The sequence below is a fragment of the Gamsiella multidivaricata genome (assembly GCF_025024155.1).
Source record: "Gamsiella multidivaricata strain RSA 2152 chromosome Unknown BC939scaffold_79, whole genome shotgun sequence".
In the NCBI taxonomy this organism is placed as follows: domain Eukaryota; kingdom Fungi; phylum Mortierellomycota; class Mortierellomycetes; order Mortierellales; family Mortierellaceae; genus Gamsiella; species Gamsiella multidivaricata.
Window position 1 is genome coordinate 95097 of NW_026251787.1, and position 27999 is coordinate 123095.

At 48.8% G+C, this 27999-nt stretch overlaps 12 protein-coding genes across 12 annotated transcripts; 5 read left to right on the plus strand and 7 right to left on the minus strand.

The window, feature by feature from the left end:
- Positions 1–139: 139 nt before the first annotated feature.
- On the plus strand, positions 140–2179 carry BC939DRAFT_506789 (cytochrome P450; the record flags this gene model as incomplete). Its single annotated transcript, XM_051560826.1, has 4 exons — positions 140–497; positions 658–1276; positions 1374–1869; positions 1994–2179. 4 exons carry the CDS (start codon positions 140–142, stop codon positions 2177–2179), a joined length of 1659 nt encoding a protein of 552 aa, XP_051408186.1.
- Positions 2180–3322: 1143 nt separating this feature from the next.
- BC939DRAFT_463853 (cytochrome P450) lies at positions 3323–5117 on the plus strand. Its single transcript, XM_051557286.1, has 2 exons — positions 3323–4069; positions 4152–5117. Exons 1-2 carry the CDS (start codon positions 3399–3401, stop codon positions 4822–4824), a joined length of 1344 nt encoding a protein of 447 aa, XP_051408187.1. The 5' UTR covers positions 3323–3398; the 3' UTR covers positions 4825–5117.
- Positions 5118–6793: 1676 nt separating this feature from the next.
- BC939DRAFT_463855 (uncharacterized protein) lies at positions 6794–10393 on the plus strand. Its single transcript, XM_051557287.1, has 3 exons — positions 6794–7206; positions 8984–9310; positions 9416–10393. The coding sequence occupies exons 1-3, from the start codon at positions 7096–7098 to the stop codon at positions 10304–10306; spliced, it is 1329 nt and encodes a 442-aa protein (XP_051408188.1). The 5' UTR covers positions 6794–7095; the 3' UTR covers positions 10307–10393.
- A 305-nt stretch (positions 10394–10698) lies between these two features.
- On the minus strand, positions 10699–12678 carry BC939DRAFT_415374 (uncharacterized protein). Its single transcript, XM_051552996.1, has 4 exons — positions 12580–12678; positions 12237–12336; positions 12048–12154; positions 10699–11835 (listed from the first exon to the last, which is right to left on the minus strand). The coding sequence occupies exons 1-4, from the start codon at positions 12603–12605 to the stop codon at positions 11061–11063; spliced, it is 1008 nt and encodes a 335-aa protein (XP_051408189.1). The 5' UTR covers positions 12606–12678; the 3' UTR covers positions 10699–11060.
- Positions 12679–14062: 1384 nt separating this feature from the next.
- Positions 14063–17207, plus strand: BC939DRAFT_300685 (uncharacterized protein). The gene is made up of 4 exons (XM_051551377.1): positions 14063–14227; positions 14329–14472; positions 14557–15536; positions 15620–17207. The coding sequence occupies exons 1-4, from the start codon at positions 14170–14172 to the stop codon at positions 17009–17011; spliced, it is 2574 nt and encodes an 857-aa protein (XP_051408190.1). The 5' UTR covers positions 14063–14169; the 3' UTR covers positions 17012–17207.
- BC939DRAFT_401845 (P-loop containing nucleoside triphosphate hydrolase protein) lies at positions 17179–19093 on the minus strand (the record flags this gene model as incomplete). Its single annotated transcript, XM_051552636.1, has 4 exons — positions 17179–17267; positions 17519–17795; positions 18052–18191; positions 19015–19093. The coding sequence occupies 4 exons, from the start codon at positions 19091–19093 to the stop codon at positions 17179–17181; spliced, it is 585 nt and encodes a 194-aa protein (XP_051408191.1).
- Positions 19094–19707: 614 nt separating this feature from the next.
- On the minus strand, positions 19708–20710 carry BC939DRAFT_463868 (uncharacterized protein). The gene is made up of 3 exons (XM_051557288.1): positions 20631–20710; positions 20225–20372; positions 19708–20077 (listed from the first exon to the last, which is right to left on the minus strand). The coding sequence occupies exons 1-3, from the start codon at positions 20663–20665 to the stop codon at positions 20021–20023; spliced, it is 240 nt and encodes a 79-aa protein (XP_051408192.1). The 5' UTR covers positions 20666–20710; the 3' UTR covers positions 19708–20020.
- Positions 20711–20744: 34 nt separating this feature from the next.
- BC939DRAFT_463870 (TIM21-domain-containing protein) lies at positions 20745–22152 on the plus strand. The gene is made up of 5 exons (XM_051557289.1): positions 20745–21196; positions 21294–21356; positions 21481–21658; positions 21761–21912; positions 22006–22152. The coding sequence occupies exons 1-5, from the start codon at positions 20920–20922 to the stop codon at positions 22080–22082; spliced, it is 747 nt and encodes a 248-aa protein (XP_051408193.1). The 5' UTR covers positions 20745–20919; the 3' UTR covers positions 22083–22152.
- Positions 22153–22161: 9 nt separating this feature from the next.
- BC939DRAFT_300720 (uncharacterized protein) lies at positions 22162–23290 on the minus strand. The gene has a single exon (XM_051551378.1). The coding sequence runs from the start codon at positions 23251–23253 to the stop codon at positions 22240–22242; it is 1014 nt and encodes a 337-aa protein (XP_051408194.1). The 5' UTR covers positions 23254–23290; the 3' UTR covers positions 22162–22239.
- Positions 22989–24678, minus strand: BC939DRAFT_300756 (uncharacterized protein). Its single transcript, XM_051551380.1, has 3 exons — positions 24336–24678; positions 23461–24230; positions 22989–23360 (listed from the first exon to the last, which is right to left on the minus strand). Exons 1-3 carry the CDS (start codon positions 24529–24531, stop codon positions 23247–23249), a joined length of 1080 nt encoding a protein of 359 aa, XP_051408195.1. The 5' UTR covers positions 24532–24678; the 3' UTR covers positions 22989–23246.
- A 670-nt stretch (positions 24679–25348) lies between these two features.
- Positions 25349–26344, minus strand: BC939DRAFT_496147 (uncharacterized protein). The gene is made up of 2 exons (XM_051559674.1): positions 25678–26344; positions 25349–25533 (listed from the first exon to the last, which is right to left on the minus strand). The coding sequence occupies exons 1-2, from the start codon at positions 26185–26187 to the stop codon at positions 25414–25416; spliced, it is 630 nt and encodes a 209-aa protein (XP_051408196.1). The 5' UTR covers positions 26188–26344; the 3' UTR covers positions 25349–25413.
- Positions 26341–27991, minus strand: BC939DRAFT_463875 (uncharacterized protein). Its single transcript, XM_051557290.1, has 5 exons — positions 27748–27991; positions 27501–27619; positions 27343–27403; positions 27020–27224; positions 26341–26918 (listed from the first exon to the last, which is right to left on the minus strand). Exons 1-5 carry the CDS (start codon positions 27845–27847, stop codon positions 26477–26479), a joined length of 927 nt encoding a protein of 308 aa, XP_051408197.1. The 5' UTR covers positions 27848–27991; the 3' UTR covers positions 26341–26476.
- Between the last annotated feature and the right edge of the window lie 8 nt (positions 27992–27999).

The following is a 27999-nucleotide window of genomic DNA, read 5'->3' on the forward strand; positions in this document are numbered from 1 at the left end:
TCTGGTCCTTCTCTTCTTCGCAATTCCCTTGTCTTCGTATTTTCACCACTGAAGCCCCGACTCATCCGGCACCAGGACCAATTGAGCAGACTACAATTACTTATCACTCACACTCGCGAAAGGACTAACGACAATTAACATGGCCATACTCGCCCTGGCCACGGCCGCAAAACAGTTCGTTGAACGACATCTGTCGACCGGAAATCGCTCGCCCTCTCAGGTCGCTGCTATAGCCGCTCTTGGCATCCTTATTGCTGCCATTATAAGATACCCGGACACCGCACTCTTCGTTCGCGATAGGCCCGATTTCAAGAAGAAGACCATCAAGGGCCATCCACTGGTCGGAAACATGCTCCAGGGGTTGATGGCCAAAGATCCGCTCCTCCAACTCAAAACTGGTTTCGATACCTACGGCGACATCTTTTCCATCACGGTGCCCTATCGAGGTCGTATCATCATGATCAATTCCCCAGAGCTGATTGAGCACATCTTGAAGAGTAAGTAGCCGAATCCACCCCTGATGCCAATCGTTTGGATGACCAGTGCTGATAGTAGAGGAGCAAGCGTAACCTCGAGCGGGCTCTCGAATGAATTGCTGCACCTATCCCACAAGATAATCTAATCAGAGATAAACACATATGCCTTCAAAATCAATAGCCAACTTTGACAACTACATCAAGGGTAATGTCTTCTCGGATCAGCTCAGAGACATCTTTGGCACCGGCATTTTTGTCTCCGATGGAGAGCGTTGGCGATGGCACCGCAGGATCTCCTCCAACATTTTCACCGCCAAGATGTATCGCCAAGTGACCGGAGGAGCCTTCATCGAGAGCGCTAGGGCCCTTTGTTCTGTCTTTGACAGGAACGAAGCCCTCGGAAAACCCATGGACTTGCAAGCACTATTCCTAAAGATGACCATGGATGCGTTTGGCAAGCTGATTATTGGCGCCGATTTCAACACGCTCACTACAGAGGGACCGCACGAGTTCGGGGATGCATTCGATTACTTGGTAGCAAACGTTGACAACCGGATCGCAAATCCGTTCTGGCAATGGACAGACTATTTCACCCCAGGGAAGAGGGCTAACCTGAAGCATGCCATCGGTGTCCTGGATGGGTTCGCGAATGAAGCTGTCAGGAATCGTAGAAAGGAAACTGAGGAGGAAAGGGCAAAGAGACCAAAGGATTTGATTGACCATTATATCGGCCGCACGCACGAAGATGGTACCGCACTGACCGATACTGAGATCCGGGATGTCATTGTCAGCTTCATGGTGTAAGTACAAAGTGGTATCCACGGCAGAGCTGATTACGAATACAGCATGCAGAGAAAAAAAACGGCTAACGGTCAAATATCCCTCTTATTTGTTTAGGGCTGGTCGAGATACGACCGGCTACACCTTGACCTGGCAGTTCTACGCTCTCATGGCCTACCCACGCATTATGAAGAACGTTCTGGAGGAACTTAAAATCGTCCTTCGAGGATCAGAGGACTATACCTACGAGACCATCCTGCACGAGTTACCCTATCTCAAAGCGGTCTTCCACGAGACATTGCGGCTGTACCCATCAGTCCCAAGAAATATCAAAGAGGCGGTCAACGACGACGTCTTACCGGATGGAACTCGTGTTTACAAGGGTGACCCTATTGCATTCTCGACCTGGTGCATGGGCAGGAACCGATCTGTATGGGGTGAGGACGCAGAGGTGTTTGTTCCTGAGCGCTGGCTTGTAGACAACAAGAGTGTCTCAGAGCCAGCCGGGCCGGCTGCTTCAAATGGCACACATGGAGTGAGTCCCTTTGGAAAGTTCAAGATGGAGAGCCAGTTCAAGTTTAACTCCTTCAACGCCAGTCCTCGATTGTGTCTGGTGAGTTCGCTTTCTCTTTTTGACCGGAAAGTCATTCTCTCTTGGCTTCTTTCTTTCTTCCTTTTTTTTTTTATTTCTTTATTTTATTTTATTTTTGCTGACACGATATCTTTTTTACCACTAGGGCCAGACAATCGCTACACTGGAGGCAATGGTAACGAGCTGCATGCTGCTGCAAAATTTTGATATGGAGCTCGTACCGGGTCGCCCAGTCCCCGAACCCAAGCCTTCAGCAGCGCTTCCAATGAAGCATGGATTGCTGATATACGCCAAGAGGAGGCGAGGACATGTGGTCTCGGTGGCTGCTTGATCCCAGTTGAGCGCTCGTGCATGATAGCCGGTTTTTTTTGGTGTTGTTTGCACGCGTTTCCTTAATAAATACCCCACAAAGAGGATGTCGTCGACGTGTCAATGTTTATGTGTAGGCGAGCGAGCGAGCCGAGGAAGGATTGTGACTCTATCCCTGGCAATGCACCGAGCTCTTTGACGTCTGCACCATCTTTATCTTGTGAGAAATCGAGAAGCCTGCGACTCAATGACCCCTCTCCCCTTCCAAAGAACGACTGCAATAAGCGGGAGCCAAACGCCTTGAATCTGGACATATCTACATATGTTTAATTGCGGATCCAGTGTCCGCATCAAGGCGCTGTCCCAATTCTGGATCTATCCCCGGCTGCCACGCTGAGATCCGTCGATACGCTCTTCTAGCTGCTGACACCAAGTAGAGACACGTCCAATCCATGTTAGGGCGCTGTCTTACGCACAAGGCGCGTTTTGTTTATTTGTTTATTTGGTGGTCAGTCCGCATGGCGATCCCATCAAGCGAGCCGAAGCAGCTCCTCCTTCCTTCTTTTGTGGCTGTCTTGTTGGCCCCCTGATACCTCTTGGTAACGCCATCTGAAAACGTTTGCCACTTTCCTTCACCGATATTTAAAGAGTCCGCTTAAGGCTGCTTCATTTATCTCTTTTGGAATCCATCCAAGCTCATCTCTGCGCGACTTCAGCTTGAAAAATAAAGCTTCTACTCCACATTTATTTCACACAAATCCACAAACATGACCGCCAACACCATGGCCCTGGTGGGCCTGCGTCGGTACATTGATAGGCAACTCAGCAAGAACAGAAAGCGTTCACCCTTCGAATACATCGTCCTCGCGACCCTCGGTATCCTTGTTGCCGCAATCCTCAAGTATCCCAACCGAGCCATCCTCACTCGCGCGCGACCAGACCTGAAGGACAAGACCGTCTTTGGATTCCCTCTCCTGGGTAATATGCCTCACCTGCTCCGGAACCGCGGGGATGCTTTGAATTTGATGCATGATGGATTCAGGCACTATGGCAATGTCTTCTCCCTGACGGTGCCGTTGTTTGGGCGAATCATCATGGTCAATACTCCCGAGCATATGGAGTATGTCCTCAAGAGTAAGAGCCAAGCCGAACCCTTTTTTTTTTTTTTTTTTTTTAGCTCTCCTGTGCTACTAATGGGTGGATTTGTGTGAGAGAAGATATGCGTAGCTATACATGTTCTTATGACTAGAATACTCACACGCGTAAGTTGTACAAACCACTTTATTATTCTAGCAAACTTCGATAACTACATCAAGGGCAAGATCTTCCGAGACCAGCTCACGGATATCCTCGGCCGTGGGATCTTTGTCTCGGATCAGGACGCCTGGCGCTTCCACCGCAAGACCGCCGCCAACATCTTCACGACAAAACTCTACCGACAACTAGTCGAAGGAGCCTTCCACGATACCGGGCTTGATCTCTGCTCTGTGCTGGAGAAGGATCGATTGGCGCAGCGGCCCGTGGATCTGCAGGAGCTGTTTCTGAAGCTGACGTTAGATGCGTTTGGGAAGCTGACGTTTGGACTGGAGTTCAATGCGCTGACGTGCGAGGGCCCGAACGAGTTTGGGGATGCGTTCGATTATCTCACAGCGAATGTGGATACACGCGTCTCGAATCCATTTTGGTTTATCACAGACTGGATCCTGCCTGGGAAGATGACCAAATTGAGAAATGCGATTGGGGTGTTGGACAAGTTCGCGAGTATGGCAATTGAGAAACGGAAGGGTGAATCCGTGGAAGAGAAGGAGAAGAGACCGAAGGATCTGCTGGACCATTTTATTAACCATGTGGCGGATGATGGAAGCAAGCTCACGAATGTCGAGCTCCGAGACGTGTTTGTCAACTTTATGATGTATGTGCCGCGCTGTGGATGTCAAATGAAGTACATGTCTATACCTGCCACTACATGTTAACGCTCTTTTTTTTTACTGTAGCGCTGGACGTGATACAACAGCACAGGCACTGACCTGGCAATTCTACTCGCTGATGACCAATCCACGGGTGATGAACAATCTCGTACATGAGATTGATGTGGTCCTCCAGGGCTCTCAGGCCTACACCTATGAAATTATGACCCATGGGCTCCCGTACCTGAAAGCGGTCTTTCACGAGACGCTACGTTTATACCCGCCGGTCCCCAAGAATGTCAAGACAGTAGTCGATGATGATGTCCTCCCCGGAGGCGTGCGTGTTTATAAGGGCGACGTGATCGGCATCTCATCCTGGTGTCTGGCCCGCAACAAAGAGGTCTGGGGCGAGGATGCAGAGCAGTTTGTCCCAGAGCGCTGGCTGGTGTACCCGTCTGCTGACTCGACCTCGAATATGAGTAGAGATGCCAACTCCACTGCGGACAAGACGAACTTGAGTCCGTTTGGCAAGTTTAGGATGGAGAGCCCTTACAAGTTCACGTCATTCAATGCAGGACCGAGACTGTGTCTGGGTCAGACGTTTGCGACTCTGGAGGCATTGGTAACAACGACGCTGCTGTTGCAAAAGTACGAGTTCGGACTCGTTCCTGGACAGCAGCCTGCAGTTGTGAAGGGCTCGGTGACGCTGCCGATGGCATATCCGCTGATGACGAAGGTGACCAGCAGGGTCCGCGCTTAGAGGCGTTATGAGACAAAAGACACCAAAGCAGCAGAGCATCAAAACAACGTGTAGTCTACATAGTCAACGGCTATAGTCTTTCAATTGGATTTATGAATACATGGCAGCAAATATACGGAAGAAAGGGTCTTTCCTTAACAGGAAACGAATTCTCCGCATTTTGCCATTCACCATTCGCCTTTTCATAAGAAAGTTGTTGGGCCAAGCCTATTGAGAGCACAACGATGAGTCCACTCGCGGTGGTCTTTTTTCTTTTTTCTTTTTTCTCTTGTGGAGCAGACCATGTTGTGCACATCTCTTCCTCTTTTGGGATGTTGAGAAGACATCAAGAATGAGGCGAGGCCAAACTGCAAGTCCACGGAGCAATTTATCGGCCACAGCAGTTGTAGCTGCTCTCATTTCCGTTATCTAGGCACTAGAAAGAGTTTGCCAGCATCTCGTTCATTGTACTGCAGATAGAATATGCCTCGCCCTTGTCAAAAAAAAAAAAAAAAGCTATCAGTTTTTTTGACCTTGTATATGTGTTTGTAAGATGCCCACACTCTTCCTGGGAGATGTTCTCACAACATCCCCCTAGACCACATTTTTTAAGAGGGGTTGGCTAGGCGAAATGTCCCTAATGAGACTGAGTTTCTCAGTCGATGGCCCCTTTCTCGGATGTAGTGCGACTGAATTCCAGTCAAGGAAATGGTTTCAGTCGGCAAAAAGGGCTTCTCGCCAAATGTCTACGTCCATGAATGACCGTTTGCTTGTTGAAATGGCGCGGAGAAAACAGATGAACCACTCAGCTTGGTAGTAAACAAAGCAGGGGAGTCAGAATCGAGTAGACAATCTGTTTCATCTAGCACGCATATAAGATTGGGCAAACATCTGCCATGCATCTTCCGGTGATCCCTCGCCTATTACGGCATGTTCTTGCTAGACGGAGTGAGAAAGACAGAGGAAGATGCACTTTGTGTTGTGCCGTTTTGGCACCCAAACAACCCAATCTTCCTCCAACATAGTCCAACATCGTCATTGTCCCACCGCTACCATGCAGCGTGGTAATTTATTTTCCCTTTCTCTTCCACCTTCGCGGTCGCTCTGGCGGCATTGCTCATCTCTCTTAGGAAAATTAATAATCTATGCACGACTGCACGACTGCAGTGATATGGAGAAAAAAAAAAAAGAAGAGCGACTGGAAATGTCGAGGTACAAAATGCAGCTCGCCTGTGAAGGAAGGAATGAGGGGTCCATTCGAGGAATGTGATCGGGGATTAGCCTGAACGTCTTCAAATGAAAATCTAAAGGCGATAATCAGTCATCCCTCCTTGGATATGCAGTGCGAGTCTGGCCGCTGCTTTTTGGGTTCCCAGCCAGCTGTTGGCAGCTACACAAATTGCGGCCTTGCTGGGGCTCCCTATCCTTCTCCTCCTTCGGCGCCGTCAACTGCACCTAAGTGAAATCAGACTTGCGATTGACTTTATTGTCAAACCTTGATTCCTCAGCGCTCTATTTCCTTTCTCTGCTGTTTAGAGCGTATGCATTTTGCTCCACTCCACTTTTGCCTGTTGATCACCCTCAACAGCGGAGGATGCAGATGGTCTAATGGGCCTCAGTCCTGTTCATGTAGCAAACAAACGCACTGTTGCTTGTTCCGCTCCGAACAAGGCAAAAACAACAACAACAGGCTGCCCTGCTTAATTTTCTGGCTATTTGTGGTCAACTCATTCCACCGATCATCAACAAACAAGATATGGGAAAGAAAACAAGAGCCGTTAACCTAGTCTAAACACGACCTTGCGAGTTGGAAAGACTGGTAAGCAAGCGGCCATTCAGTCTTGCATTCATTCGCCCACTTACCCATTCATCCATTTATCTAGTTAGTAAGCTAACCTGTCTTTCTGCAGCCAAGTGGAGGTGGGGTCACCTTGGCCGCCTGTATTATAAAGCCAAGAGCTCAGTCTGTGTTCACCCCTCTTTTTCACATATCCCTTGCCGCGTATCCTTTCTTCCGTTCTCATCATCGTAATCGCCATCGCCGTATTCTTCTCCTTCTCCTTCTCCTTCTCCTCCTCTTTCTTCTTTAACCATTACTATCGCCACCGCCATTGCCAACGCCACGCTTTCCTTCTTTCTGTCCCGTTCGTCCACTGCCACTATCAGCTTGCTATCTAGACTCAATTAGCTTAATTTCTCCCCCTTTTTTACGCCACCATTTTCATCCTGCCTGACCACTTACTTGAATCGGGATAATCCTATACCCTTCTCATTGAACAGCACTTCACACACATGGGAATCTTCAACAAACCGCTCTTGCCAGCACACTACGAGAACGAGGATGTCCAGATCAGCGCAGAACTATGTCCCAACATTGCCATCAACGTTGTTGGTCTTGCCAAGGTATAGACTATTCCTACATTCTATACAGCCTCGGCTCATATTTTTCTTTTGGAGGGATTCTTCTAGCACGCCTTTATTGCTTCTAGTGCGTTATTTTATTCCTATTCCATCGCGCTGCCCAATCTTATTCCTTAGTCCTATGTACCCGCAGATCAAGTTCAAAGGTGCTGGGTTGATCATCTTGCCTGAGAAGCTGCTACATTATGAGAAAAAAAAAGTGCCGGGGATCGTGGTATGGATCTTGGCATAGTCTATACTACGCCCCCTCTCTTTTTTTTTTTTTTTTTTTTTTTTTCTCGTGGCGCCGCAGCGTTTTTTTTTAAGTGCTCTCGGGCGTGCCTTTAGCCTTTCCCACCTTGTGTTCTCGCTGCTGAGAATGCAATGAATGCAATCTATCTTTCTGGACACATGTCCGATTCATTTTGACAAACAAAACAAACAAACAAACAAACAAACATGTAACATCAACACCGGCATCATCATAGCCGACAAACAGCGGCAGCAGCAAACATCATTTAATTAATCAGCTCAATGGGCTTCCACGACAGCTTCCCCTGAAAAGGAGTGTCTTGTAGTACAAACAAGGATTTGTTTGTTCATACCTTGCTTCGACTCTTCGGCCTCGATTTCTATGGACAGCGCCCATGCTGTCTGTTTATGGATACCATCGCCGCTGGTTATTTCCTCTATGACAGCGGCAGATCTCCGTGGTCTTACACCATCGTGCCCGGTGCAATGGACTTTTTACCCTGTCCCTGCACAAATACACACACACACACACACACACACACACACACACACACACACACACACACACACAACACACACAACACACACACAACACACACACACACACATACACGCACACACACACGACGATGCAAGCAACATATTTACGCAAAAGCGCACCTCATTCACTCCAAGGGCAAAGAACCGCTTCCCACACTCCACAGCTTTTCTCACAACAATGCTCCGCCCATTCGATCAATTCCCAATCTTGGACTCATGCTGCAGCGCATCCAGTTCGGTCGTCACGCCCCATATCACGCGTACCCTTCCTCCCCTCTCTCATTTACAAAGACGCAGTCTTTGAGCCCATGTTGTTTGAGTATTCTTTTAGTCCTTCTATTCCGCTGGCCTTTGTGTCCATGTATCTCAATGAAGGCAAATCGAGTCTAGAGCGAGGGGGAGCTTAGTCGCGACCTTTCGTGCACGCCTTCGAGCTGAGAGCCCTTGTTCCGGTCCTTGACCGTTGCCATTTGGAGCTTTGATGTCTCGGGCCAGAGTAGTGCCGTGACAGGAGCCTCGTGCCGGTGTGTGCGGTGCTCTTTGACTTTGTAGTGCCAAACAGGTGCAATGGCAGATAACTATTCGCTACCATCATTTGTCATCCCACCCACGGCTACGCCTTCTGTCTCTGGGCTGTTGAGGGCGTTGTCTTTTGAACTGTATGTGGAGAGGGGCTATTGCTGTCATGCAGAACGGGTTCTCGATTGATCCGAAGGGTCAAGTTATGTTGGCGCCCTGCAGCAATAAAGGAGCATTCTGGGGAAGGGTTCCTCTTGGGGTGATGGTGCCCGATAACCATCCGCCTCATGGGGCTTCATGGGAACGAAAGTTTAGTTTGTTTGTCGCACACACCTTGTGAATCCTATCTGGCATGCAGCAGCAAATGCTTTTCACACGCGTCGCCGTCTTTCGTACGCGAGCCTGGCGATCTCTTTCATTCAAACAGCCGTGAACTCTATTAATAAAAAAAATGCTCTCTGTCTTCCAGGGCGAAATCACGATTCTCAGCGGACATGAGGACATGATCCAGATCAAGACGAGTGTCCAGGCCAAGGAGGCGATCATCAAGAACGCAGCAGCACTAGAGCCCATCCAGGACGGCAACCAATACACCTACACGATCCACACGCCGCTGGAGGAGAAGCTGGAGAAAGCCGTTACGTTCCAGGTGTTCGTCACAATCCCACGCCATCTCGATAGTCTGGAGTCGTTCACGATCGAGGGAGTCAACGTCGAGCTGGCGATCGGGAACATCAGCCATACCTTCATCCGGCACTTGACCATCACGACCGGCCGGGGAGACATCTCGATCGACGTAAGTTGTCGTCGGAGCGAACCCTTGGCGGGACCATGAGAGACATATATACCCTAGTCCTCATCAAACTATTGCTTTACTCAATCCTCAACCTGACTTTCATAGAACTTTTACGGAGAAATTGCCACCATCACAAATACCATCAGCGGCGGCATTAGGGGCAAGTACAGCGTCGCGCGGCTATTCGCCATCGCCAAGTCCGGTCGCATCAGCGCAGATGCAAAGCTGCTTAACACGGACGACCAAGTACCCTCACCCAAAGTTATCTGTTCGACCACCAACTTCCGAATCGACCTCAACGTGGATGGCACCGACCTCTTTGGCCCGTTTACAGTCGAGGCCAAGACCCAGTGCTCACCCTTGGAAGCCAAAGTGCTCCTTGCGAGTAAAGACCAGAAAGTTCTCGGCAACTTTATCAACTTTGGTGGCGCGACCCGGATCCGTCTATCAGGCAACTACCAGGGCAGGATCGAGACGAGAACGCATTATGGAAAGATCTACCTGGAGGAACCAGAGTTCATCAGACTAGAGGGAGCGACCTTGACGTTACCTTCATTGAGTGACCGGACTGTTCCGACTCTGACTCCGTTTCCTCAGGGGCACCAACCGCGGGCTACAAATGGTACAAAGTCATCGTCGTCAGCAGTATCTCATCACTCGAATGTGATCTCCTCTAGGACATCGTCTCACGGGACAGCCATGTCCTGGGGAGAGGAGCAGTCTCCTACGCAGGTCCCGCATAATGGACACGTTCAACAGCCGCCGTCGCCTAAATCTATGAATGGGTCGGTACATGGCTCGAAAGCAGAGTCTACGGACGAGTCTTTGGCAGACGCTCGGTCGGTGTCGGGGCATTCGTGGTCAGAAAAGCAGAGGAAGAAGGAAGAGGAAAAGGACTCGGTGATTACACGGGAAATGATCGGCGTCATTGGCGAGGGACCTGGATTGATCATGGCCAAGAACAGCAGCGGGGACATCTTTCTCGAGTTGATTTAGACAAACATTCGTCCTGTACATTTCTTCCTTCCCTTCATAGACCACCCTAATATCCATTTTAATACATATAGCGCATTGAGTGTTGGCATAATCTCTTCTAGAAAGCAAACGAAGATCAGATGAGTGAGGCTGAGTTGAAGAAGAGAGACAAGAGACTGAGCACTGTCACCATATCACGTTTCACTTGGTTCAGACACCACGCTATCTTGCGTTATCTTTCGCTCGTCTATTTCTGAGCAGGCACTGATAATGGCGCGCAGGAAAAAACAACAACAACAACAACGTGGTGAAGACGAGACGACTGTGCGGGTACTGCGTTTGTCTGTGGAGAAAACAAGTTGGAGCAACAGATAACGATCTCCCCGCCGTCTTTATTTTTCCTTATCAGCTCAGAAAAAAAGATATTGTACCCCTGTCCAACGCGAGATGGACGCGAAACATAAAAAGAGGGTTCGCAGTCAGAGACATGATCTACGCTTATCGCTGCACGACACGACACGATGGATACATGATACGCCATGTAGTGAGTGTCCCTCTATAACGATACATATATTCAAATAGCAAGATAACACCCTATCCCGGTACATCAGCAATATGAACATGCCAGCTTCTCTTTCGCCTCCACTTGATAACTACACACGTACATCGTTTCTGTATTGATGATTAATGAATGCTTTTATTGCTGTTGTATATACAATATGTATTTTGGACAAAGCCCTTTGGGCTTTCAAGGAAGGCGGGAGGCGATAATGATTTAGTGGTCCTTGGTGTACATGTACTCGATCAACTCGACGCAGCGGTTGGAGTAGCCGACCTCGTTATCGTACCAGGAGACGAGCTTGACGAAGGTATCGGACAACGCAATACCGGCCTTGGCGTCAAAGATGGACGAGTGGGTGTCACCGATGAAATCGGTCGAGACGACCTCGTCCTCGGTGTAGCCCATGATTCCCTTCATCTCACCCTCGGAAGCGGCCTTGATGGCAGCCTTGATCTGCTCATAAGTAGCGGGCTTGGACAAGCGGGCAGTCAAGTCGACGACAGAGACATCGGGGGTGGGGACACGGAAAGCCATACCGGTCAACTTGCCGTTCAACTCGGGGATGACCTTGCCGACAGCCTTGGCGGCACCGGTGGAGGAGGGGATGATGTTGGCGCCGGCGCCACGTCCACCGCGCCAGTCCTTGGAGGAAGGACCGTCGACGGTCTTCTGGGTGGCAGTGGTAGCGTGGACGGTGGTCATCAAGGCCTCGGTGATGCCAAAGTTGTCGTTGATGATCTTGGCGAGAGGGGCCAAGCAGTTGGTGGTGCAGGAGGCGTTCGACACGACGTTGTACTCGCTCTTGTAGGCATCCAGGTTGACTCCGCAGACGAACATGGGGGCATCGGCAGAGGGGGCAGAGATGATGACCTTCTTGGCACCACCCTTCAAGTGGAGGGAAGCCTTCTCGACAGTGGTGAAGACACCGGTGGACTCGACGACGTACTCGGCACCAGCCTCACCCCACTTGATCTCCTCAGGCTTCATGCTGTTGTTGCAGTAATCAAAGAACCGGCATTAGATAACACGATCAAGAAAAAACGCGACGCGATAAATGATTGTGATATGAGGAAAAAGAAAAAAAAAAGCTGGGGTGATAAACATCTTGGAGTCATGATCATATCATGATCAACAAGATTGTTTCCCCATGTCATCGCCCTTTCTTCTTCATCAAATAGACGGACAGAGAGGGTAACATACCTGTTGAAGACGGCAATCTTGTGGCCATCAACGACCAAGTGACCATCGGCAGCAGAGATCTCACCCTTGAAGCGACCGTGGGTGGAATCGTACTTGAACATGTAGACCTAAATTAAGCAATATTCCTGTCAGTTTATCGGTTCGATGTTCCACGATCCCACTTTCGATATCAGAAGGCACTTGGCTTACCATGTAGGCAAGATCGATGAAGGGATCGTTGATGGCAACGACCTCGACGTTCTTCTTGGAAAGAGCAGCGCGGAGAACGAGACGACCAATGCGTCCGAATCTGCAAAAGAGAGTGAAGGAATTAATGCACAGTCAGTTAGATTGGCTTTGTGGATCGTCCGAGCCATGGACGCGCTCAGCATAGTGACGCAGTGGGGAATTGGAAGAGGAGGATTCCTTTTCGAATGAGTGACCCGACACGCGAATGAGGAAGGTCCCCGCAGGAGGGCCCTCCTCTCCTTTGGTTCCCCAACGAAGGGCAGGAGAAGAGCGACAGGGAGCGAAGCAGCTGAGGAGGACGTACCCGTTGATACCGATTTTGATGGCCATGTTGAGGATGTGTGGTTGTTGGTGAAGGGGTGGGGTGGAAGGAGAGTGTTTGGGGTTGCAGAAGAAGGAAAGGAAAAAGGGAGAAGAGAGAAAAAGAACGGGAAAGAACAACGGTTCTTATGTAGAATTAACCCCATCATCATCGCTGAAAAAGTGACTGGGATTAAATCCTTCCCAACGTCATGATTCAAATTTCGCGGTTCATTCCGTAACCTCCCCCCTTGGAGCAAAGTCGCACGGTCTTGGGTCCCTATCCACAGTCTTGCTCTACACGCTTTCGATCCTTTTGTTCGCGTCCCAGAGGTGTCCATCCGTCTTGTCTGTCTTGCTGGTCTTGCTCGGGATGCATTGAGGTCTTCCTTTCTCACCCACTCGTGCACACACTCTCCCTCAATTGCTTCGCAAAGACCAATTGCACGGACGTCTTCACTTGATGGCATAAATCAATCAGCGACACTGTCTGTGCTCTTGCCTACGATTTCTACGCGTAAAAGGACTTTCGCAAGAGAGTAGCCCTCGGGTCAGGCCTACGGTCTCAAGGTGGCTGTTATTTGCTAGTACGACCAAAAGAGGCAAACCCGCGTTGCTGCAGAATGGAGTGTATATTAGCTTTTTTTAACTTTTTGTTTTTGCATCTGAATGGGAGTGGAAGACCCAAAGAGACAAGACCGACGAAGGGGTCGTGAAAAATGCCCACGGACAACAAATAAAAATGGGTGTTGACATCGTGCGAGGAATGCACTCGTGTCTGTGTTTGTATTTTATTGCTGGGGCAAAAAGAAGGAAGAAGGATAGGAACCATGGGAACCACTGGAATGAAAGAAAAGAGCCATCCACTCTCCCGCAGCCATGGCGACGGCAACTCCAATTGGCACCAGGGAGGTATTGTGTATCTCTGCATTAGCCTTTCCCCGCATTTTCGCGCTATTTTTACATTTACAATTCCCAGTCCGTCCTCTACCTTCTTCCTTCTTTCTCTCGTTCTCTCCGGCTGGTGGCGAGAGCATACCTCATGGTCTTCTCCTCTTCGTCTCAGTGGTCTGAACTTCGCCATCTAATGCTTTATGTTTCTCGGTACCGAGGCAGCAATCCTGACGCATAACACGAGAGACACGAACAAATACCTGTTGGGATTGGGCACTGCACCACCGTGCGAAAAAAGGAGCGAGTCGAATTGCCGAGTTCGGGCTGACACTGCCCTTGGTTGGATCATAGAGTTCAGCAGCTGCATGCAAACGCCGGAAAGTGTCTGTGCCTGAATTCGATTTCGCCACCAATGTTTTCATAGATGAAAAGTGACTTGTTACCCTTTCTTTACCTGCCAAAGATCCCTCTCCAGCCTTCTTCATGCGCCCTCCACTGTGATTACCTTACTCCCTCATGAGCTCTGCAGCACCACGCGTCCAAGTGCCCGAGGTGCTCAAGCGCCGCAACTGCTTCATACACATCGATCTCGGTAGAGACTCTCATCTCGACATTCAAAAGGAAGGAGCTGCATTTTAGTACCGTTTTGCCACCAATTTTTGACCAATATGCCTCGATTGCCTTTTTTTTTCTTTTCTTCATGCTTTTGTCGTGTGCACATTGCTTGTATACAATAGATTGCTTCTATGCACAAGTAGGCAAGTTCATGCTTCCATTCGTTCTACCACCAAGCAGCTATATCTGATACGAAAGAAATATAAAAAGCACTGTACTGACGCGGGGAGCATGGCACTTGTAGAACAAATTAGACTAGGACTGACAGCCGATGTACCCCTGGTATCGCAGCAATGGAACGCCATTATCGCTGTCAACTATGCTGCACGAAAGTTTGGCATCACCCGCCTCCACCACAATATCTTTGACGCGAAGCAGCTCTGTCCAGGTGCGTTTTCTTTACGCCATTTTTCGGCATGGTCTACGAGTTGTTTTTTCTTTGGCTAACAAAGGTCCCATGAATGTGTTTTAGAACTTGTCTGCGCCCATGTAGCAACACTGGGACCTGGGGATTCAAAGCCGGATTACTATCCTTCGCCGTCACGGTACACACACAAAGTCTCGCTGGACCCCTATCGCAAGGCATCCGCCAAAATCTTCAATGTATTTCGAAGATTCGCGCCCAAGTTTCAGAAGGGAGGATTAGATGAAGTGTTCATGGATGTCACAGATATTGTCAACCGAAGGATCATGGACCGATACGGAGACGATCTGTCGAAGTGGGATTACGATTCGGCCGAAATGATCGACTGGAAGAGGGACCATTCAGACCTCGGAGTCGTTTTTGGTACGCCACGGGATGGAGACTCCAATGAGGGCACTGGCGGAACCGGGTATCCAGACGATGACGATGAAGATATGGACGAGAGTTTAGATGGCATCCAGACGGACGAAAACGAGCATGACATGGAGAGCGATAACGAGGTTGGGCCCGACATTGGACACGGCAATGGGATTGGTCCAGAGGACGATCAAGCATTGGAGGACGACTTCGATTTTGGCCTCGAGCAGTATCTAGACAGTGATTTTGATGATGTCTCTGCGATCGCGCAATCTAATGAAGGGCTAGAGAACAATGGTGAACCCTTTGATATGACTGCGAAGACATCCGGAGCAGCTACTCCTCAGGCGCAGACACCTGTTCATGCTAGCGGGCACGAAGCGACACTTCCCATCGAGGAGAAATCCGAAGAAGAGCTTAGGCGCTCAAAGGAGGCAGAGGAAGAACGATTTCGACGAGAGAAGGAGCAGCTGCTTCCTTACTATGGTATCCCCGAAGGTACATTTGAGGAAGAATTCTGGGCCGAGATGCAGCTGCTCGTCGCAGCAGAATTCAGCAAAGAGGTACGTTATGCCGTTCGAGAAGAACTCGGCTATACCTGCTCTGCTGGCATCGCGAACAACCGATTGTTGGCCAAGCTTGGATCTGGTATGAACAAGCCCTTTCAACAGGTAAGCAATATGCCTGATTTGAACTACATTACCAGTGCAAACTCGATATCAATACCACTACATTTTATAATTTTGGCCGATAGACGATTGTGCTGCCGAAATTTATACCCGATCTGCTTCATGGAATTAAGCTTTCAAATATCCGTAACCTGGGAGGCAAATTCGGGAAGCAGGTCAGAGAAGACTACAACATCGAGAGGGCATCCCAACTATGGCCCGTGCCCCTGCGACAACTGCAGGAACGATATGGCGATCAAGCCGGTCTGGAACTCTGGCAATGGTGTCGCGGGATCGACCACGTCGGGGTTAGAAAAATCAAGTCGAAATCGATGTGCTCCCACAAATCGTTCATCCCTGCCCTGAGTGATTTGGAAGAGATTCAGTTCTGGATCACATCTATGAGCCTTGAGCTCGAGTCGCGAATGCAGGCAGAGTACGATGAGACGGAACGGTGGCCCCGGACGGTCTCTTTGGGTTTTTTTGGTGGACGACGGGCCCAGCAGGATCAAATGACACAGGAGCGCAAATCGAGCTTTCGAGCACCCTATAAAGGGTCAAGATCCATGCCCCTTGGAAGCCGATTTGAGTATGGAGGCGTCGAGGGCATCGCGAGGAAGGTGAACGGCTTGCTGGAGAAGCTGATCAAGGAGTCTGAGAGTGGAAGGGGACGCCCGGTTCTACCGCTGATACTGTTGACGATCACTGTATCTAATTTTTCTGAGGGGCATGAGAGCGCGATGGGCGATATCACAAAGTTCTTTTCCAAGACGTCGTCTCTACCGCAGCAGCCGCATAAGCAAACACCGCCTGAACAACAGCATTGGGATGAAGCGAGCGGAGATAAGGAGCAACAAACTACGCAGGTTGCTAATACCGAGGAGAAGACAGATAAAACAACCACTGTGACATCGTCGGAGTCCAGGATAACGGATGCCAGGCGGCGTTTCTTTCAACCGCGAACGACCGCTAAGGAGATCGAAGGGGTCTCAGCAAGGTCTCTCCCAATCCCGGAATCTCCCCGATTGTCGCCTACGCTCGAGTATCGAGAGAAAGATGTATCAAAGAGACCTACACGGACGCTCATTTGCGAGCAGTGTCCAAGTCCTGGTCAACACATTTTGATTGAGGAGTGGGAGCAGCATACGGACTATCATTTTGCACTCAGTTTACTGGAGGATGACAGGAAGCAGCAGCAGATCGCGCGGCAGCAACAGCAACAGCAACAGCAACAGCAACAGCAACAGCAACAGCAACAGCAACAGCAACAAAACCAAAACCAAAACCAAAAAAGCGTCAATTGTCACCACCAAGGATCAACAAGCGGCACCAAGCGCAGTTCGCCTGCTTCCTTACATCGAGGAAAGCGCAAGAAAGCAGAGTCATCGTCATCGTCATCATCATCATCATCGTCATCTTCAGCTTCAGCTTCCTCCGCGACTCCAATTGCAAAGTTCTTTAGGCCTAAACCGAATTGAAGCTGATTGCTTTTCGCTTTTGTTTTTAGACAGCAACCTATACTTTGTAAAGTAGTAAACACATTGTAACATATTGTACATGCACATTCACATTCCAGGTAGCCACCGCAGCAGATCAAGAAGAGTGTAATGGCTATGGTTTTATTTTTTTTATTTGTAATCTGTCTTTAAAGAATGGTGCATTCACCCTTCTTTTCCTCCGGCACTTGGTCGGTTGATTTTTCGATTTCGGCAATCATCAGCTCGAATGCCCGTCCTATATAGCATGCAGAAGTGAAATGACAAGGAGTGGGGTAAAATAAAATGAATGGTTAGTGCCATGGTACCATGGGGCAAACGCAAGGAATGAACATAATTGACACAATAGACAGAATATTAATAACACGCGCGCTCATACACCGCTTCGTTCCGCGCGTGTGTACACTGTATCCGCTTTCTTCCTATTGTTTCCTTGTGGTCCTGCATCCAGCCTTCCTTCATATATATATATCGATGTTGACAACATACCGATGTTCATATTAGTCTTGGCAGAGGTCTCGCAGGAAAGACACTTCCATCGAGCGGCTAGATCCTCGCCATCCTCTCGGGTGACCTGTCTCTGTCCCTGGAGATCGGTCTTGTTGCCGACAATAACGATCGGTACCCAATCCGTGCCCGTGAAGTTCAAGATCTTGTCCCGGATAACGCCAATCATGTCAAAGCTCAGCTTGCTGGTCACAGAGTACACGAGCACGTATCCGTGTACGTCCAATGCGTGTTTTCCATTGAAAATTGAGAACTCGTCCTAATGGGAAAAAAAAGCCATTGAGGTTATGAGTTGGGCGTGGCATTGCGAAATGGACATACGATAGTGATACATAATATCGAGACATATAAAAAGTCGAGATGACAGTGCCACAGCCGAACGGCAGAACAGCATATTGCATGTATGCTGAGGCTGAAAGCAATTAACAAAAACAACAACAACAAAAAAAAAAAAAAAAAAAAACCAAGAAAAGTGTTCTGCGGAGAAAAAAGGAGGAAGCATAACAGCATCGTACCTGCCCAGCGGTGTCAATGATCTCGACCTCGTATTGTTGCCCATGATATGTAATCGGTTTTGTGAAGGTTCGTTCGATCGTAGGGAAATACGAGTCCACAAAGACGTTTTCGACAAACTGGATCACCATCGACGATTTGCCTATATGATTAAACCATAGAAACATTTAGCACCAATACAAGGCGGTGAAACAAAAAAGACACACAGACATGCATGGACAATTTTCTGTGTAGTTTTTCATTTCCGACATTGTGTATTCATTGTCTGTGTGTGCGTTCGTGCGCGTTTGTGTAGTGTCGTTGGTGTGTGCTTGTGCCCATGCTTTCTGTTTTTGCTCGTGTTCAGGGGGAGGGACAATTGAACAGGGCGCCAAGGAATCTTTTTGTTCGTCTTCCGAAAAGAACGGATCAGGGATCTACTGATCCACTGGAAACAAGCAGTCTGGCCTTCCTTTCCGATAACAACACTCACGCGCACACTATCTGACATATCGCCCAAACCAATCATAGCACCATGTGAAAAGAAGAGAAAACGAGATAGCGGGCCTTCAAAGATGTCGGTCGAAGGGATTGTCAATGTCTGGCGCTGTGTGCGGTCTGCAGTTTGTCTGCTGGAGCGATGCGGTATGTGGCAATCTGTTCCTATCGTCCAAGACAAAGACGTCGCCCTCAACATGTGCACACATACACACGATAAGAAAAAATGGACGATCTCTAGCCGTGTCGAATATCCCCGTAACCCCAGTCGCCACCAATGATAAGGGATCGATTCAAAGATTGTCAATTTCTTCACTCCATCGGGGGGTAGCATATTCTCCACTTTGCAGCTACCCAACATATGCATACATGCAGTCCAATAAAAAAGAAGTTCCTGAGGGCCAATCGAAGAGCAGGGTCGGATGCTGTTGGTTTTTTGTTCATTCGTTTTATTAGTGGAGGACAGCAAGGAATAAGCCCGTTTTTACCAACAGCGCGTGCGCCCAGGAGAGCAATGCGTCTCAGCTTTGGAGCCTTGACGGCCGTGTTTGCGATGGCTGTGCTCATGATATATGTGATCTGGGGGAGAGGGGGAGAGGGGAGTGGGGGAGTGGGGAGTGGAGAGCGAAGGTAAGAGGACGAAAGCGGAAGCGAGGGCGAACAAAGGAGGGGCTGGTGGGGGGAGGAGGGAGGAGGACGGTAAGGAGCGAAGAGGCAGAGGAAGAAAAGTGCGGTCGGTGTAAAAATAAAAAAAGAACGGCGTCACAGAATGGACCAATGGAATCAGATCTCTTTCCCCGCACGATCTGCATCGACCGCTGTCCTCGCTTTCTCGCGCACGAGCTTGTCTTCTTCTTCCTGCCTGCCTGCCCCCCTCCCCTTCTTCTGTCCGCGTCCATCTCTGGCCCTTGTCTTTGTCTTTTTCAAGAAGAGATGCATACGCCTATTGCGACAAACAGCATATTGAGAGATCCATCGGTGCGAGGAGCGGAGACACCACTAACCACCCGTACCTTCCTTCTTTTCTCGTCCATCTCCGTCTCTCCTCCTCTCAAGGGCTTTCGTTTTCCATACTGTATTCCGTTTCAATGCAGATTAAAATTTCTAACCTCTCTCACCTGCTCAATGGTCAATCGCATCTTTTGTTGTTGTCTTTTGCGCCTTTTTTTTTTTTTTTTTTTTTTTTTTAATTGTCCGTCTAAGCCTACGGCGTCGTCGCTTGCCTGCATGGCAGCAACTTTTTATTCCTCGCTGCATCATGGGAGCTCAATAAAACAAAAAGAATACTGTTGTCCTGTGGTCAGATGAAAGAAGCGGGGGGGAGAGAGAGAAAGATGTAGATCGCAAGACTAGCCGCAGCTATTGTTTCCAACATTGCAATGAATTCCTATATCTCTTCAAATGTATTCCGCATGGATCGGTCGAGGTGGGGGGGGGTTTTTTTGTCTTTTGTCCTTCAATCTTCTTTGTTCACTTCCTGAAGTTGAAAATGTGCTAATTGCTGATCCTGTCTAACGCCTCCAGAACTAGTACGCTATTTCCACGAAGAACCTATTGACGATACGAGATAAAGGTCTTATTAATATTTCTTCCTGCACCGCTAACAAAAAACAATCATAAGAAGATGAAATAAAAAGAAGGATACAAAAGAAAATACGATGCAAGTACAATATAAGAGAAAATTCAGCCTAAACTCACAACCATGCCGATCGATGTCTTGTCCGTTGGGTTGGTCTCCTCAACGGCCTCGTCTAGAACCAGGTTCATAAAGGGATCGAAGCCTCGGAGAACGCCCGTCACTTTCCTGGCACCGTTCAATTGCACAAACACACGCTTGTCCATGTATCTAAGTATCGAGTATATGAAGCACAGCAATTAGACACTGGATCAACTGAATCCCTGGCTGGTGGAGTAGTCCATGTAGATTCAATTGTATTCAGTGGCTCTTTTGGTCCGCAAAGAGAGAACAGCTCGCCCATCTAATAAAAACGACGCCGATCCCTTGTTCTTCCATGTTGAATCAAATTGTATGGCTGATCAGCTTCTTGCCCTCCTGTAGCAAAATCCTGTGCTTGCCCTTGCAGTTGAGTTCCGGTTAACGTACTTCTTGAGTTCCGGTGTTGCTGCTTTCGAGGACATGGCTTGCTTGTGGATTCTAAGGGATAGTAGACAAAGGGACGATCGCAAAACGAAGTACCTTTTTCACCGCACCGCACCTGCTCGTCCAACGTGACGTGGCCACCCAAGGACTGCTTCCAAAACACGAAACCCTACTTTTGAACGGGAGCGTGCAGCCCCACACCTCCCCGGGCTCCCGTCAAACGACCACGACCTCAACCAACACGACCGCGCTCATTTCGGCACTTACAGGGAAACCCAAAGCATAAAAGACAATGAGGCTCCTTCACCAAGCTGGACAACGCGCCTGGGGCGCCTCCCGCGCACTTTCTTCCAGAACCACCGTTCTCTCGCAATGCATTCACCACCAGCGCTCACAGATCGCCCTCAGGACCTCGACCTCTGCCTCGGAGAGACAATCTCTCAGGAACATGGCCACCGAGCAATCTAAAGGCTCGAACTACGGCTCTCAGAAACCCTTCAATGCGGCCGGCGCTTTGACTCACCACGCAGAGAAGAAGCAATGGAAGGATCTCAGCACGCCCGAGAAAGGTGCGTTTTCTTTCTATCATGTACGATCGATCGATCCGTGAGAAAACATGACTGGATATTCATATCATTTTGTCTTTATGCATGTTACTCAATCCAGTCGTAACAGCAACAAAGGCCACTACCAACTATACAGTCATCGCTGTAGGAGTCGTCCTTGTCGGTAATGTCGCTATAACGTGTTGACTGACAAGCCGATCTGTACCCTTCTCCTGATCCAGAACCTTAACGCCTTGGAAACCCAATCTCTGTTCTTCTTTGTCCACGCCCATATGCGCATTCAATAGGAGCTATCGGATACGCCATCGTCTCAGAACTCTTTGGGCCCAACAGCGACACCCACGTCTTTGGCGATGCGCTCGAAAAGGTCCGCAACAACGAAAGGCTCCAGGATGTCATTGGGTCCCCCATGAAGGGGCACGGAGAGCCCTCCTCTAGCAAAAGACGCCGGAATCGTCGTATCCAGTATGTGAAGGAATTAAGTTCACCACAACGCTATTTTCTTTGTATTTTGATTAGAACAAGAGGAGTTCCTAATGTCGTGCTTTATATGATACGATATGATAGATCGCAAGTGGTTCTGGACGCAGAGGGCAAGGAACATCTTTTGATGCGGTTTTACGTCGAGGGACCCGATAACGAGGGAACAGCACATTTGGAGATGGTCAAGGATCAGCGCAGCAATTGGGAGTACAAGTATCTCTTTGTTGATATCCCAGGTAACCGTAGAATCATGATTCAAGGCCACGAAGCATGGTGTTTCTGTACGAAAGGCAACATTAACACTGATGTCTGAATTTTCTCTTCTATAGGTGGCGTCAGAGCTGCAGAACGCGTTTTCGTTGAGTACAATAAGAATGCAGGAGTGCCTGCCATTGAACACAAGTAGAGGAATGTTTGCGGATCAAATGGATCGTCGGCCATTTATTGTCAATAAAAAGGACTCGGTCAAAATGAAGTATGTGTAAATGCGTTTGTACATGAGTAAAATCCTTATTCAAGACTTGATTATAGAGGAAGAAGAGGTACATTTGCAAAGCAACTCTCTACGGCCCCGAAGTTGATCCCGCGTTCGGTGCGGCCGTACAGCTAGGCGCCATCTGGCCTCGTACCGGCACCCCTGAGACGCCTGTAGTCTGACCAGCGTGTACAAAGCTGCCCATGTGAGGGACTTCACCTCCACCAGAGTTTGGTGGTGAATGAGACAGTAGACACATATCCCTCTCCTCTAGTCCATCATCATCTCTGTAGGGGTCCATCTCTTGATCTTGCTGTTGCAGAGCATTAGCGCTCATCAGGGGTACTTGCTGTTGCTGCTGCGTGGGTGCATAGGGGTTGTATGATCGATGCTGAGGGTACTGGTAGTTATCATGGATTGTTGATTCGCTGGCGCGGGGTACAGTCGACAGATCGATCTGGGTCTCAAAGGCTCCCTGGTTTTGGTTCTGGCTCAACAGTGTCATTCCTGAGAGTCGCGAAGCTACAGCAGCAGAGCAATCCGTCGCCATTCCAGAGCCCGAATTGGGCGGAGCCGTAGAAGCCAGGAAAGGCTTGGTGGTGCGCTTCCTGCCTCCTCCTCCTACAGCCGCTGCAGGCACTTTAGTAGGAAGTCCTCTACGCGTGTGCTTTCTCCAAAGTCGGGCGCAGATGGAAGCTAGCACGAGGATGAGAACGAATCCTGCGACAGATCCACCAATAATGGCGACGGCGTGCCTTTGAAGGAATGACTGGGTGATCACTCCAAACTGTGCTCCCCAGGTCGATGATCCAAGATCGTAAACCATCACAAATGCATTTTGTGCAGCCTTGGTCTTGGAGGTCTCAAACTCGAATCCGGACAGAGACAACAAGGTGTTGTTAGTATTGATCAGGGTATGAGAAGCACGACCAAAAGAAGAGCTGGGTCCACTAGTCCATTGCCATGTCGTGGTATCCAGGATCCAGAGGTCTTTCGCGTAAGAGTCCGTAGCCACGGTCTGTGTCGTGTTGCCGCCATGCATGTAAATCTTGTCCTCAACTATGGTTCGATCCGCCACGATATGTAAATGCTCGGTTAGCATCCCCTTAAGCCTGAGTCATGTTTTCCGGCTTCTGACCCACGAAGGGACTTACCCGTCAAAAGGGCAGCGAGACGTCTGGGCAAGGGAAAAGAGCCACCGGGGGCAGTCTACTCATATATCAAAAGATTCAAATAGAAAAAATTAGCGCCAACTTGTTAATGTATAAACAATTCGTATTCGATAACCGCAATATATCATTTATCATACCAAGTTGCGGATATTCCACTCGTTCGTGGCAATAGTGTATACCCAACAGCGGTCCATCTTGTACCACCCAGAAGCTGAGTCCACACCATCTCCGGTCAGTGCTACGCCTGTTGTCCTTCCACCTCCAATCACAATAATGGTTCCACTGTGGTAGATCGCACAACCCACGTCCACAAATGGGGCCAGCACAGTCTGTGTTGTTGGTGGAGACGTTGGCACTGTTTCATTCGTTCCATTGGTTGGAGGGAGTGGTCTCGGAGGCCGAGTTGTCAACATAGTTGTGTTCTTTGCAGACTGTGCAATATTAGCAGGAGGGTTATCTGTCGAGAAGGACCACAGTTGCATGCCCAACTGAGGATTGAAGGCGTCATAGACAAACGTATATGCCATATGATTTTGGATATCGACGACCTGCACAGGGACCGGCATATCGTCCTTGACGAGACGAGGTCCGAGAACATCGGCCGCTGTGCCTGTCTGGGACCACTGACCGCCTTGTGAATGGAATTGGACAGACCCGGAGCTGACTGTGAGAGTGTGTGAACTATTTGCGTCCTTGTCCATATTCTGCGGACACAGGGACTGACCATAGAATAGGAGTGACAATCCATCTGTTGACCCTACAGCCCACGAATTCGTACTAAGGGCAGGGGAAGGTGTGCTGCCTTGCTCGATGTTGTTCCAGGGAGCTTGTCCTGCCACCCATCCGTTTGCTGGGTCGAGATGAAGACTGTAGAGATCTGAAAAGCATTCGCCCGTGCTTGCTGACCCTGTTTTTTTTTTTTGTTACCCAGAGTACAAATATCTGTGAATATAGCAAGGGACTATTTGTGCTGACACAAACGCGTTTACAATTGAAGAAAACGAACACTTACCTCCATAAAGATAAACATCGTTTCCGATGAGGGCGATAGCTTTAGTCGCGCGCGCGGGCACGGTCTGCGGCTGGGCACAGACCACAGCAGCGAAGAGCGATAGGACGGATACATAGAGGAGAGTCATTTTTGATTTCGAAATAACCTTGTCCTGCTTGTTTGTCCTGCGGTCAAAAGTCGAAGAATGCCTTGACATACGTTGTTGTTGCTGTGTGTATGCGTAGTTTTCCTGCAGGTGGGCGAATGTACAAAGCGATAGAGGCACAGCACACGAAGGGTCGCCGATGACTTGAAGCGAGCGAAAGGGAGGGGGAGAGTATGGGGAATGGATTGGGTCGAAGAAGAAGAGGAAGGAGAAAGGCGAGTGAAGAAGGAAAGAAGGAAAGAAAGAAGGAATTGGGGGCAAGAGAAAGGGCGAGGGATAGAATGGAGAGTGATAGGGAAAAAGGAACGAAGGGAACGATAAAGGGGGCGGTAAAGTCAAGGCTGCCTAGAAACTAATAAAGCCTAAAGCTAAAAGGCTAGAAATGAGGCAAATGGGACGAAGAGCATGGGAGATCGGCCATTGGCGTATACACAGGGTGTTTAAGTGTTCAGGTGTTTATGAATGTTTGTGCACACGAAACAATCGCTTCCACACTCGCGGTCTTTTTTTAGCCCCCACTCACCCGCCACACTGCCTCAACAAAACGCCTCTTCACTCTTGACAGGACAGAGGGCATGGCAGAGCAAGACAGCACATGACATGACGAGCAATTGCTATTCTTCCACCCATCAATCGGCACTGCAAAAGACTTATGCTTATCAAATGGCATGCACAGCCTTGTCTACACACGCCTAAGGTGCAACTTCTAACTTGTCCATCAGGACAAATTTGCCATCCTCCAATGCTGATCCTTCGTAGGTCATGATGCCTGAAGCCTTAGACATTTTTGCAGGGAGGGTTCTGTATCGCCTACCCCTAGATCGAGAATAGTCAACTCCTCTCACCTCCTTGATTTCCATCATTGCTGTCTGATAAATAGAGAACCACTTTTTATTATTTATTATTGATGACTACACCAATTCATCTAACAGATCAAGCCTCGCTATCCTCTTTCATGGCTCTTTGTGCATGGTCGTCTGCATAATCCAAAATCGCCCGATCTTGCTCTAGCGTGTTTCCTTCATCCGCGAATCCTCTCTCCTGTAGCAGTTGCTAGAAAGATACCAAAAAAATAAAATAAAAGTAATTATTAGCGATCGTTAGCAATCGAGCAAGAGGAAGAAACGTTAGGAGAATATCACGATAAGCAACATCGTATTCTTCAACGCCCTTTCATTTCCTTTATCTTTCACTCACCTTGTTCAGCCGTAAACACTTTTGCAATTGTTCCTTGGCCTTCATGCACATACTCGCGCGGTCCCACCACGTCCCCGATCTGCCCAACAAACAGTCTGTCAACTCCATATTTATATCTGCACAGTTATCCAATGCTGCGTTCTGGATCGCGTGCTTCTGATGAATCGCATGCGCATTGGGCATAGGATGAGATCCAATAGGGCTCTTGGGACTGAACGCTTTCTGTGCTGTTGATTCCTCCGAAGGTGTAGAAGAAGAGCCCTGACTTGTGTTGGTATCTTTGGGTGAGGCGGATGTATGCGTTGTTCCTGTTGATGGCGTTGCCGCAGCGCCCTCTGAAGAGAAGGAAGATGTGTTCTGGCTATGACTATTGGGATCATAGGCAGGCTGGTTCTTTTGGAGGAACGAGTTCAGATCCTGCGACTGACTGAGCCCTGACATGTACTCGGACATAAACCCTGCTGGCTTTCCTGACGGTGCATTTGATCCTGTTGCTGATGAGGAGGCCATGATGTCTCTGTTTGTGTGATGTGTTCCTACTGATGTCTTGTTCCTGAAAAACGAGCTGAAGAAAGTGATTCGATCCTGCTTCCGCTCTAGTCAAGGTAGCTTAAGGGCTTTACCGCACTAAAGGGTCGAAAAGCGTCCAAAGCATTTTCCTTACGCGTCTTTACATGAATAGTTTATTACATATATTAATGTATTCATTATGGCTAAAAACATGAGACCGCCGAAGATCCCTCAAGGCACATTGCGAAAAAAATCGATCATATCGTGAGTAAACCAAATTTTCCGTGTCCTACTGCTTGCTCATCTGCTCCCACTGGTTCGTCTGCAAGGGCGTCATCTCGTGTGGACCCTGCTGCGTCGGCATAAAGATCACTCGCGTATTCGATCCCTTTGCCATATTCGTCATCGTCTCCAGATATCGGATCTGCATCGCCGCAGGAGTGTTCAGAATATCGGCAGCAGCTCTCATCAGCTTAGCACTGTCGACCTCGGCCTGAGCGCCAATAACCTTGGACTCTGCCATTCTCTTTGCTTGTGCAGCTGATGAAAGCGACTCCTGAAGTTCCTTTGAGAACGTAATATCTTTGATCAATACCGACTCGACCTTCACACCCCAATTGCGTGCAGGTGTATCAATGACTTCTTGGATCTCTTCGCCAATTGCCTCGCGGTTCTCGATCAACTCCTGAAGGACTCGCATACCGAGAATGTGTCGAAGAGTCGTTTGGGTTCTAGATGTACAAAGAATGAGTAGGATAGATGCATTGCTTAGCGATTTTTTTTTTTTTTTTTTGAATTGGCAATTAAAAAGATTGATGTGATTTGTATGTACCTTTCAATCAAGGCGGACTCTACATTACTGACTCCAAAGACGGACTGCGAAGGGTTGATAATGTGCCAATACAGGACAGAATCGATCTGGACGTTGACATTATCCTTGGTCATGATGACCTGCCGAGGAATATCCGCAATCTGGATCTTAATGTCGACCTTGGTGAGTTTTTCGGTCACTGGGTTGATCTTGGTCAAGCCCGGGTCTAGTAAGGCCATGCATTGCAGGTAACAAGCGAAACAATAAGGTGACATGGCGGAGTGAGCAAATGTACCCCATCGTACCAATGGGCCAAATTGTTAACCACTGTTGCATGCACTTACCGACAATCTTGTAAAACTTTCCAAAGCGGGAGATGAGGCCAACGTATCCTTGAGAAACGGACTGTATCCATAGAATGATACGCAACCATATCATGTTAACGAAGTGTAATTGGGGGAAGGCTTATAGGTTAATGGTGCTCATTGAAGAACACACATACCTTGTATGGGTTGGGACAGCAGAAGCAGCAAGGGATGGCTCCCATGGCGCCCATAACCTCACCAGCAGCATTCATAAGACTGCCATATACGCCGTGGTTCTCATCATCAGGAGAAAACTCTAATTAAGCATGAGATAGGGCATTGATAGAACAGAGGATTAAGTGTCGACTTTTCGGCCAGTTCCATAACATGAGATGTCTGCTAGTGCCGCAGACGAGGGCGAGTGTGATCGGAAGGCCCTCCTACCTGTAGCAAACGACCGCTGCATGTCATGTTGACCGAGGGGCTGTTGTGAGACCACTCCTGTGGAAGATGAGGGCTGTCCCTGGGAAGTGCTGTTGTTCATGTTGATTTGCTGGTTTAGAATCTTGACGAGTGATCAGAGCTGTGGATGTGAATGTTACGTGCGGAAGTGAATGAGCGAGTGAGTGAGTGGATGTGCGTGTGTGAGTGAGGAAAGGATTGAGATGAGGATGGGGCGAGATGGAGGAATCGCTT

Coding starts and splice junctions, on each gene's coding strand:
- BC939DRAFT_463853 (XM_051557286.1), top strand. CDS start 3,399: ATGACTAGAATACTCACACGCGTAAGTTGTACAAACCACTTTATTATT. Junction 4,070..4,151: donor GTGTTTGTCAACTTTATGAT/GTATGTGCCGCG, acceptor TTTTTACTGTAG/CGCTGGACGTGATACAACAG.
- BC939DRAFT_463855 (XM_051557287.1), top strand. CDS start 7,096: ATGGGAATCTTCAACAAACCGCTCTTGCCAGCACACTACGAGAACGAG. Junction 7,207..8,983: donor ACGTTGTTGGTCTTGCCAAG/GTATAGACTATT, acceptor TCTGTCTTCCAG/GGCGAAATCACGATTCTCAG. Junction 9,311..9,415: donor GGGGAGACATCTCGATCGAC/GTAAGTTGTCGT, acceptor TGACTTTCATAG/AACTTTTACGGAGAAATTGC.
- BC939DRAFT_415374 (XM_051552996.1), bottom strand. CDS start 12,605: ATGGCCATCAAAATCGGTATCAACGG. Junction 12,155..12,236: donor TCATCGATCTTGCCTACATG/GTAAGCCAAGTG, acceptor TGCTTAATTTAG/GTCTACATGTTCAAGTACGA. Junction 11,836..12,047: donor AAGATTGCCGTCTTCAACAG/GTATGTTACCCT, acceptor CTGCAACAACAG/CATGAAGCCTGAGGAGATCA.
- BC939DRAFT_300685 (XM_051551377.1), top strand. CDS start 14,170: ATGCTTTTGTCGTGTGCACATTGCTTGTATACAATAGATTGCTTCTAT. Junction 14,473..14,556: donor CGCGAAGCAGCTCTGTCCAG/GTGCGTTTTCTT, acceptor AATGTGTTTTAG/AACTTGTCTGCGCCCATGTA. Junction 15,537..15,619: donor TGAACAAGCCCTTTCAACAG/GTAAGCAATATG, acceptor TTTGGCCGATAG/ACGATTGTGCTGCCGAAATT.
- BC939DRAFT_463868 (XM_051557288.1), bottom strand. CDS start 20,665: ATGTCCTCGAAAGCAGCAACACCGGAACTCAAGAA. Junction 20,373..20,630: donor GCAACACCGGAACTCAAGAA/GTACGTTAACCG, acceptor CTCGATACTTAG/ATACATGGACAAGCGTGTGT. Junction 20,078..20,224: donor AGACATCGATCGGCATGGTT/GTGAGTTTAGGC, acceptor TATCGTCAATAG/GTTCTTCGTGGAAATAGCGT.
- BC939DRAFT_463870 (XM_051557289.1), top strand. CDS start 20,920: ATGAGGCTCCTTCACCAAGCTGGACAACGCGCCTGGGGCGCCTCCCGC. Junction 21,197..21,293: donor TCTCAGCACGCCCGAGAAAG/GTGCGTTTTCTT, acceptor TACTCAATCCAG/TCGTAACAGCAACAAAGGCC. Junction 21,357..21,480: donor TGTAGGAGTCGTCCTTGTCG/GTAATGTCGCTA, acceptor CGCATTCAATAG/GAGCTATCGGATACGCCATC.
- BC939DRAFT_300720 (XM_051551378.1), bottom strand. CDS start 23,253: ATGCTAACCGAGCATTTACATATCGTGGCGGATCGAACCATAGTTGAG.
- BC939DRAFT_300756 (XM_051551380.1), bottom strand. CDS start 24,531: ATGTCAAGGCATTCTTCGACTTTTGACCGCAGGACAAACAAGCAGGAC. Junction 24,231..24,335: donor CGATGTTTATCTTTATGGAG/GTAAGTGTTCGT, acceptor AAAAAAAAACAG/GGTCAGCAAGCACGGGCGAA. Junction 23,361..23,460: donor AGTGGAATATCCGCAACTTG/GTATGATAAATG, acceptor ATATATGAGTAG/ACTGCCCCCGGTGGCTCTTT.
- BC939DRAFT_496147 (XM_051559674.1), bottom strand. CDS start 26,187: ATGGCCTCCTCATCAGCAACAGGATCAAATGCACCGTCAGGAAAGCCA. Junction 25,534..25,677: donor AGTGTTTACGGCTGAACAAG/GTGAGTGAAAGA, acceptor GTATCTTTCTAG/CAACTGCTACAGGAGAGAGG.
- BC939DRAFT_463875 (XM_051557290.1), bottom strand. CDS start 27,847: ATGAACAACAGCACTTCCCAGGGACAGCCCTCATCTTCCACAGGAGTG. Junction 27,620..27,747: donor GCAGCGGTCGTTTGCTACAG/GTAGGAGGGCCT, acceptor ATGCTTAATTAG/AGTTTTCTCCTGATGATGAG. Junction 27,404..27,500: donor GCTGTCCCAACCCATACAAG/GTATGTGTGTTC, acceptor CTATGGATACAG/TCCGTTTCTCAAGGATACGT.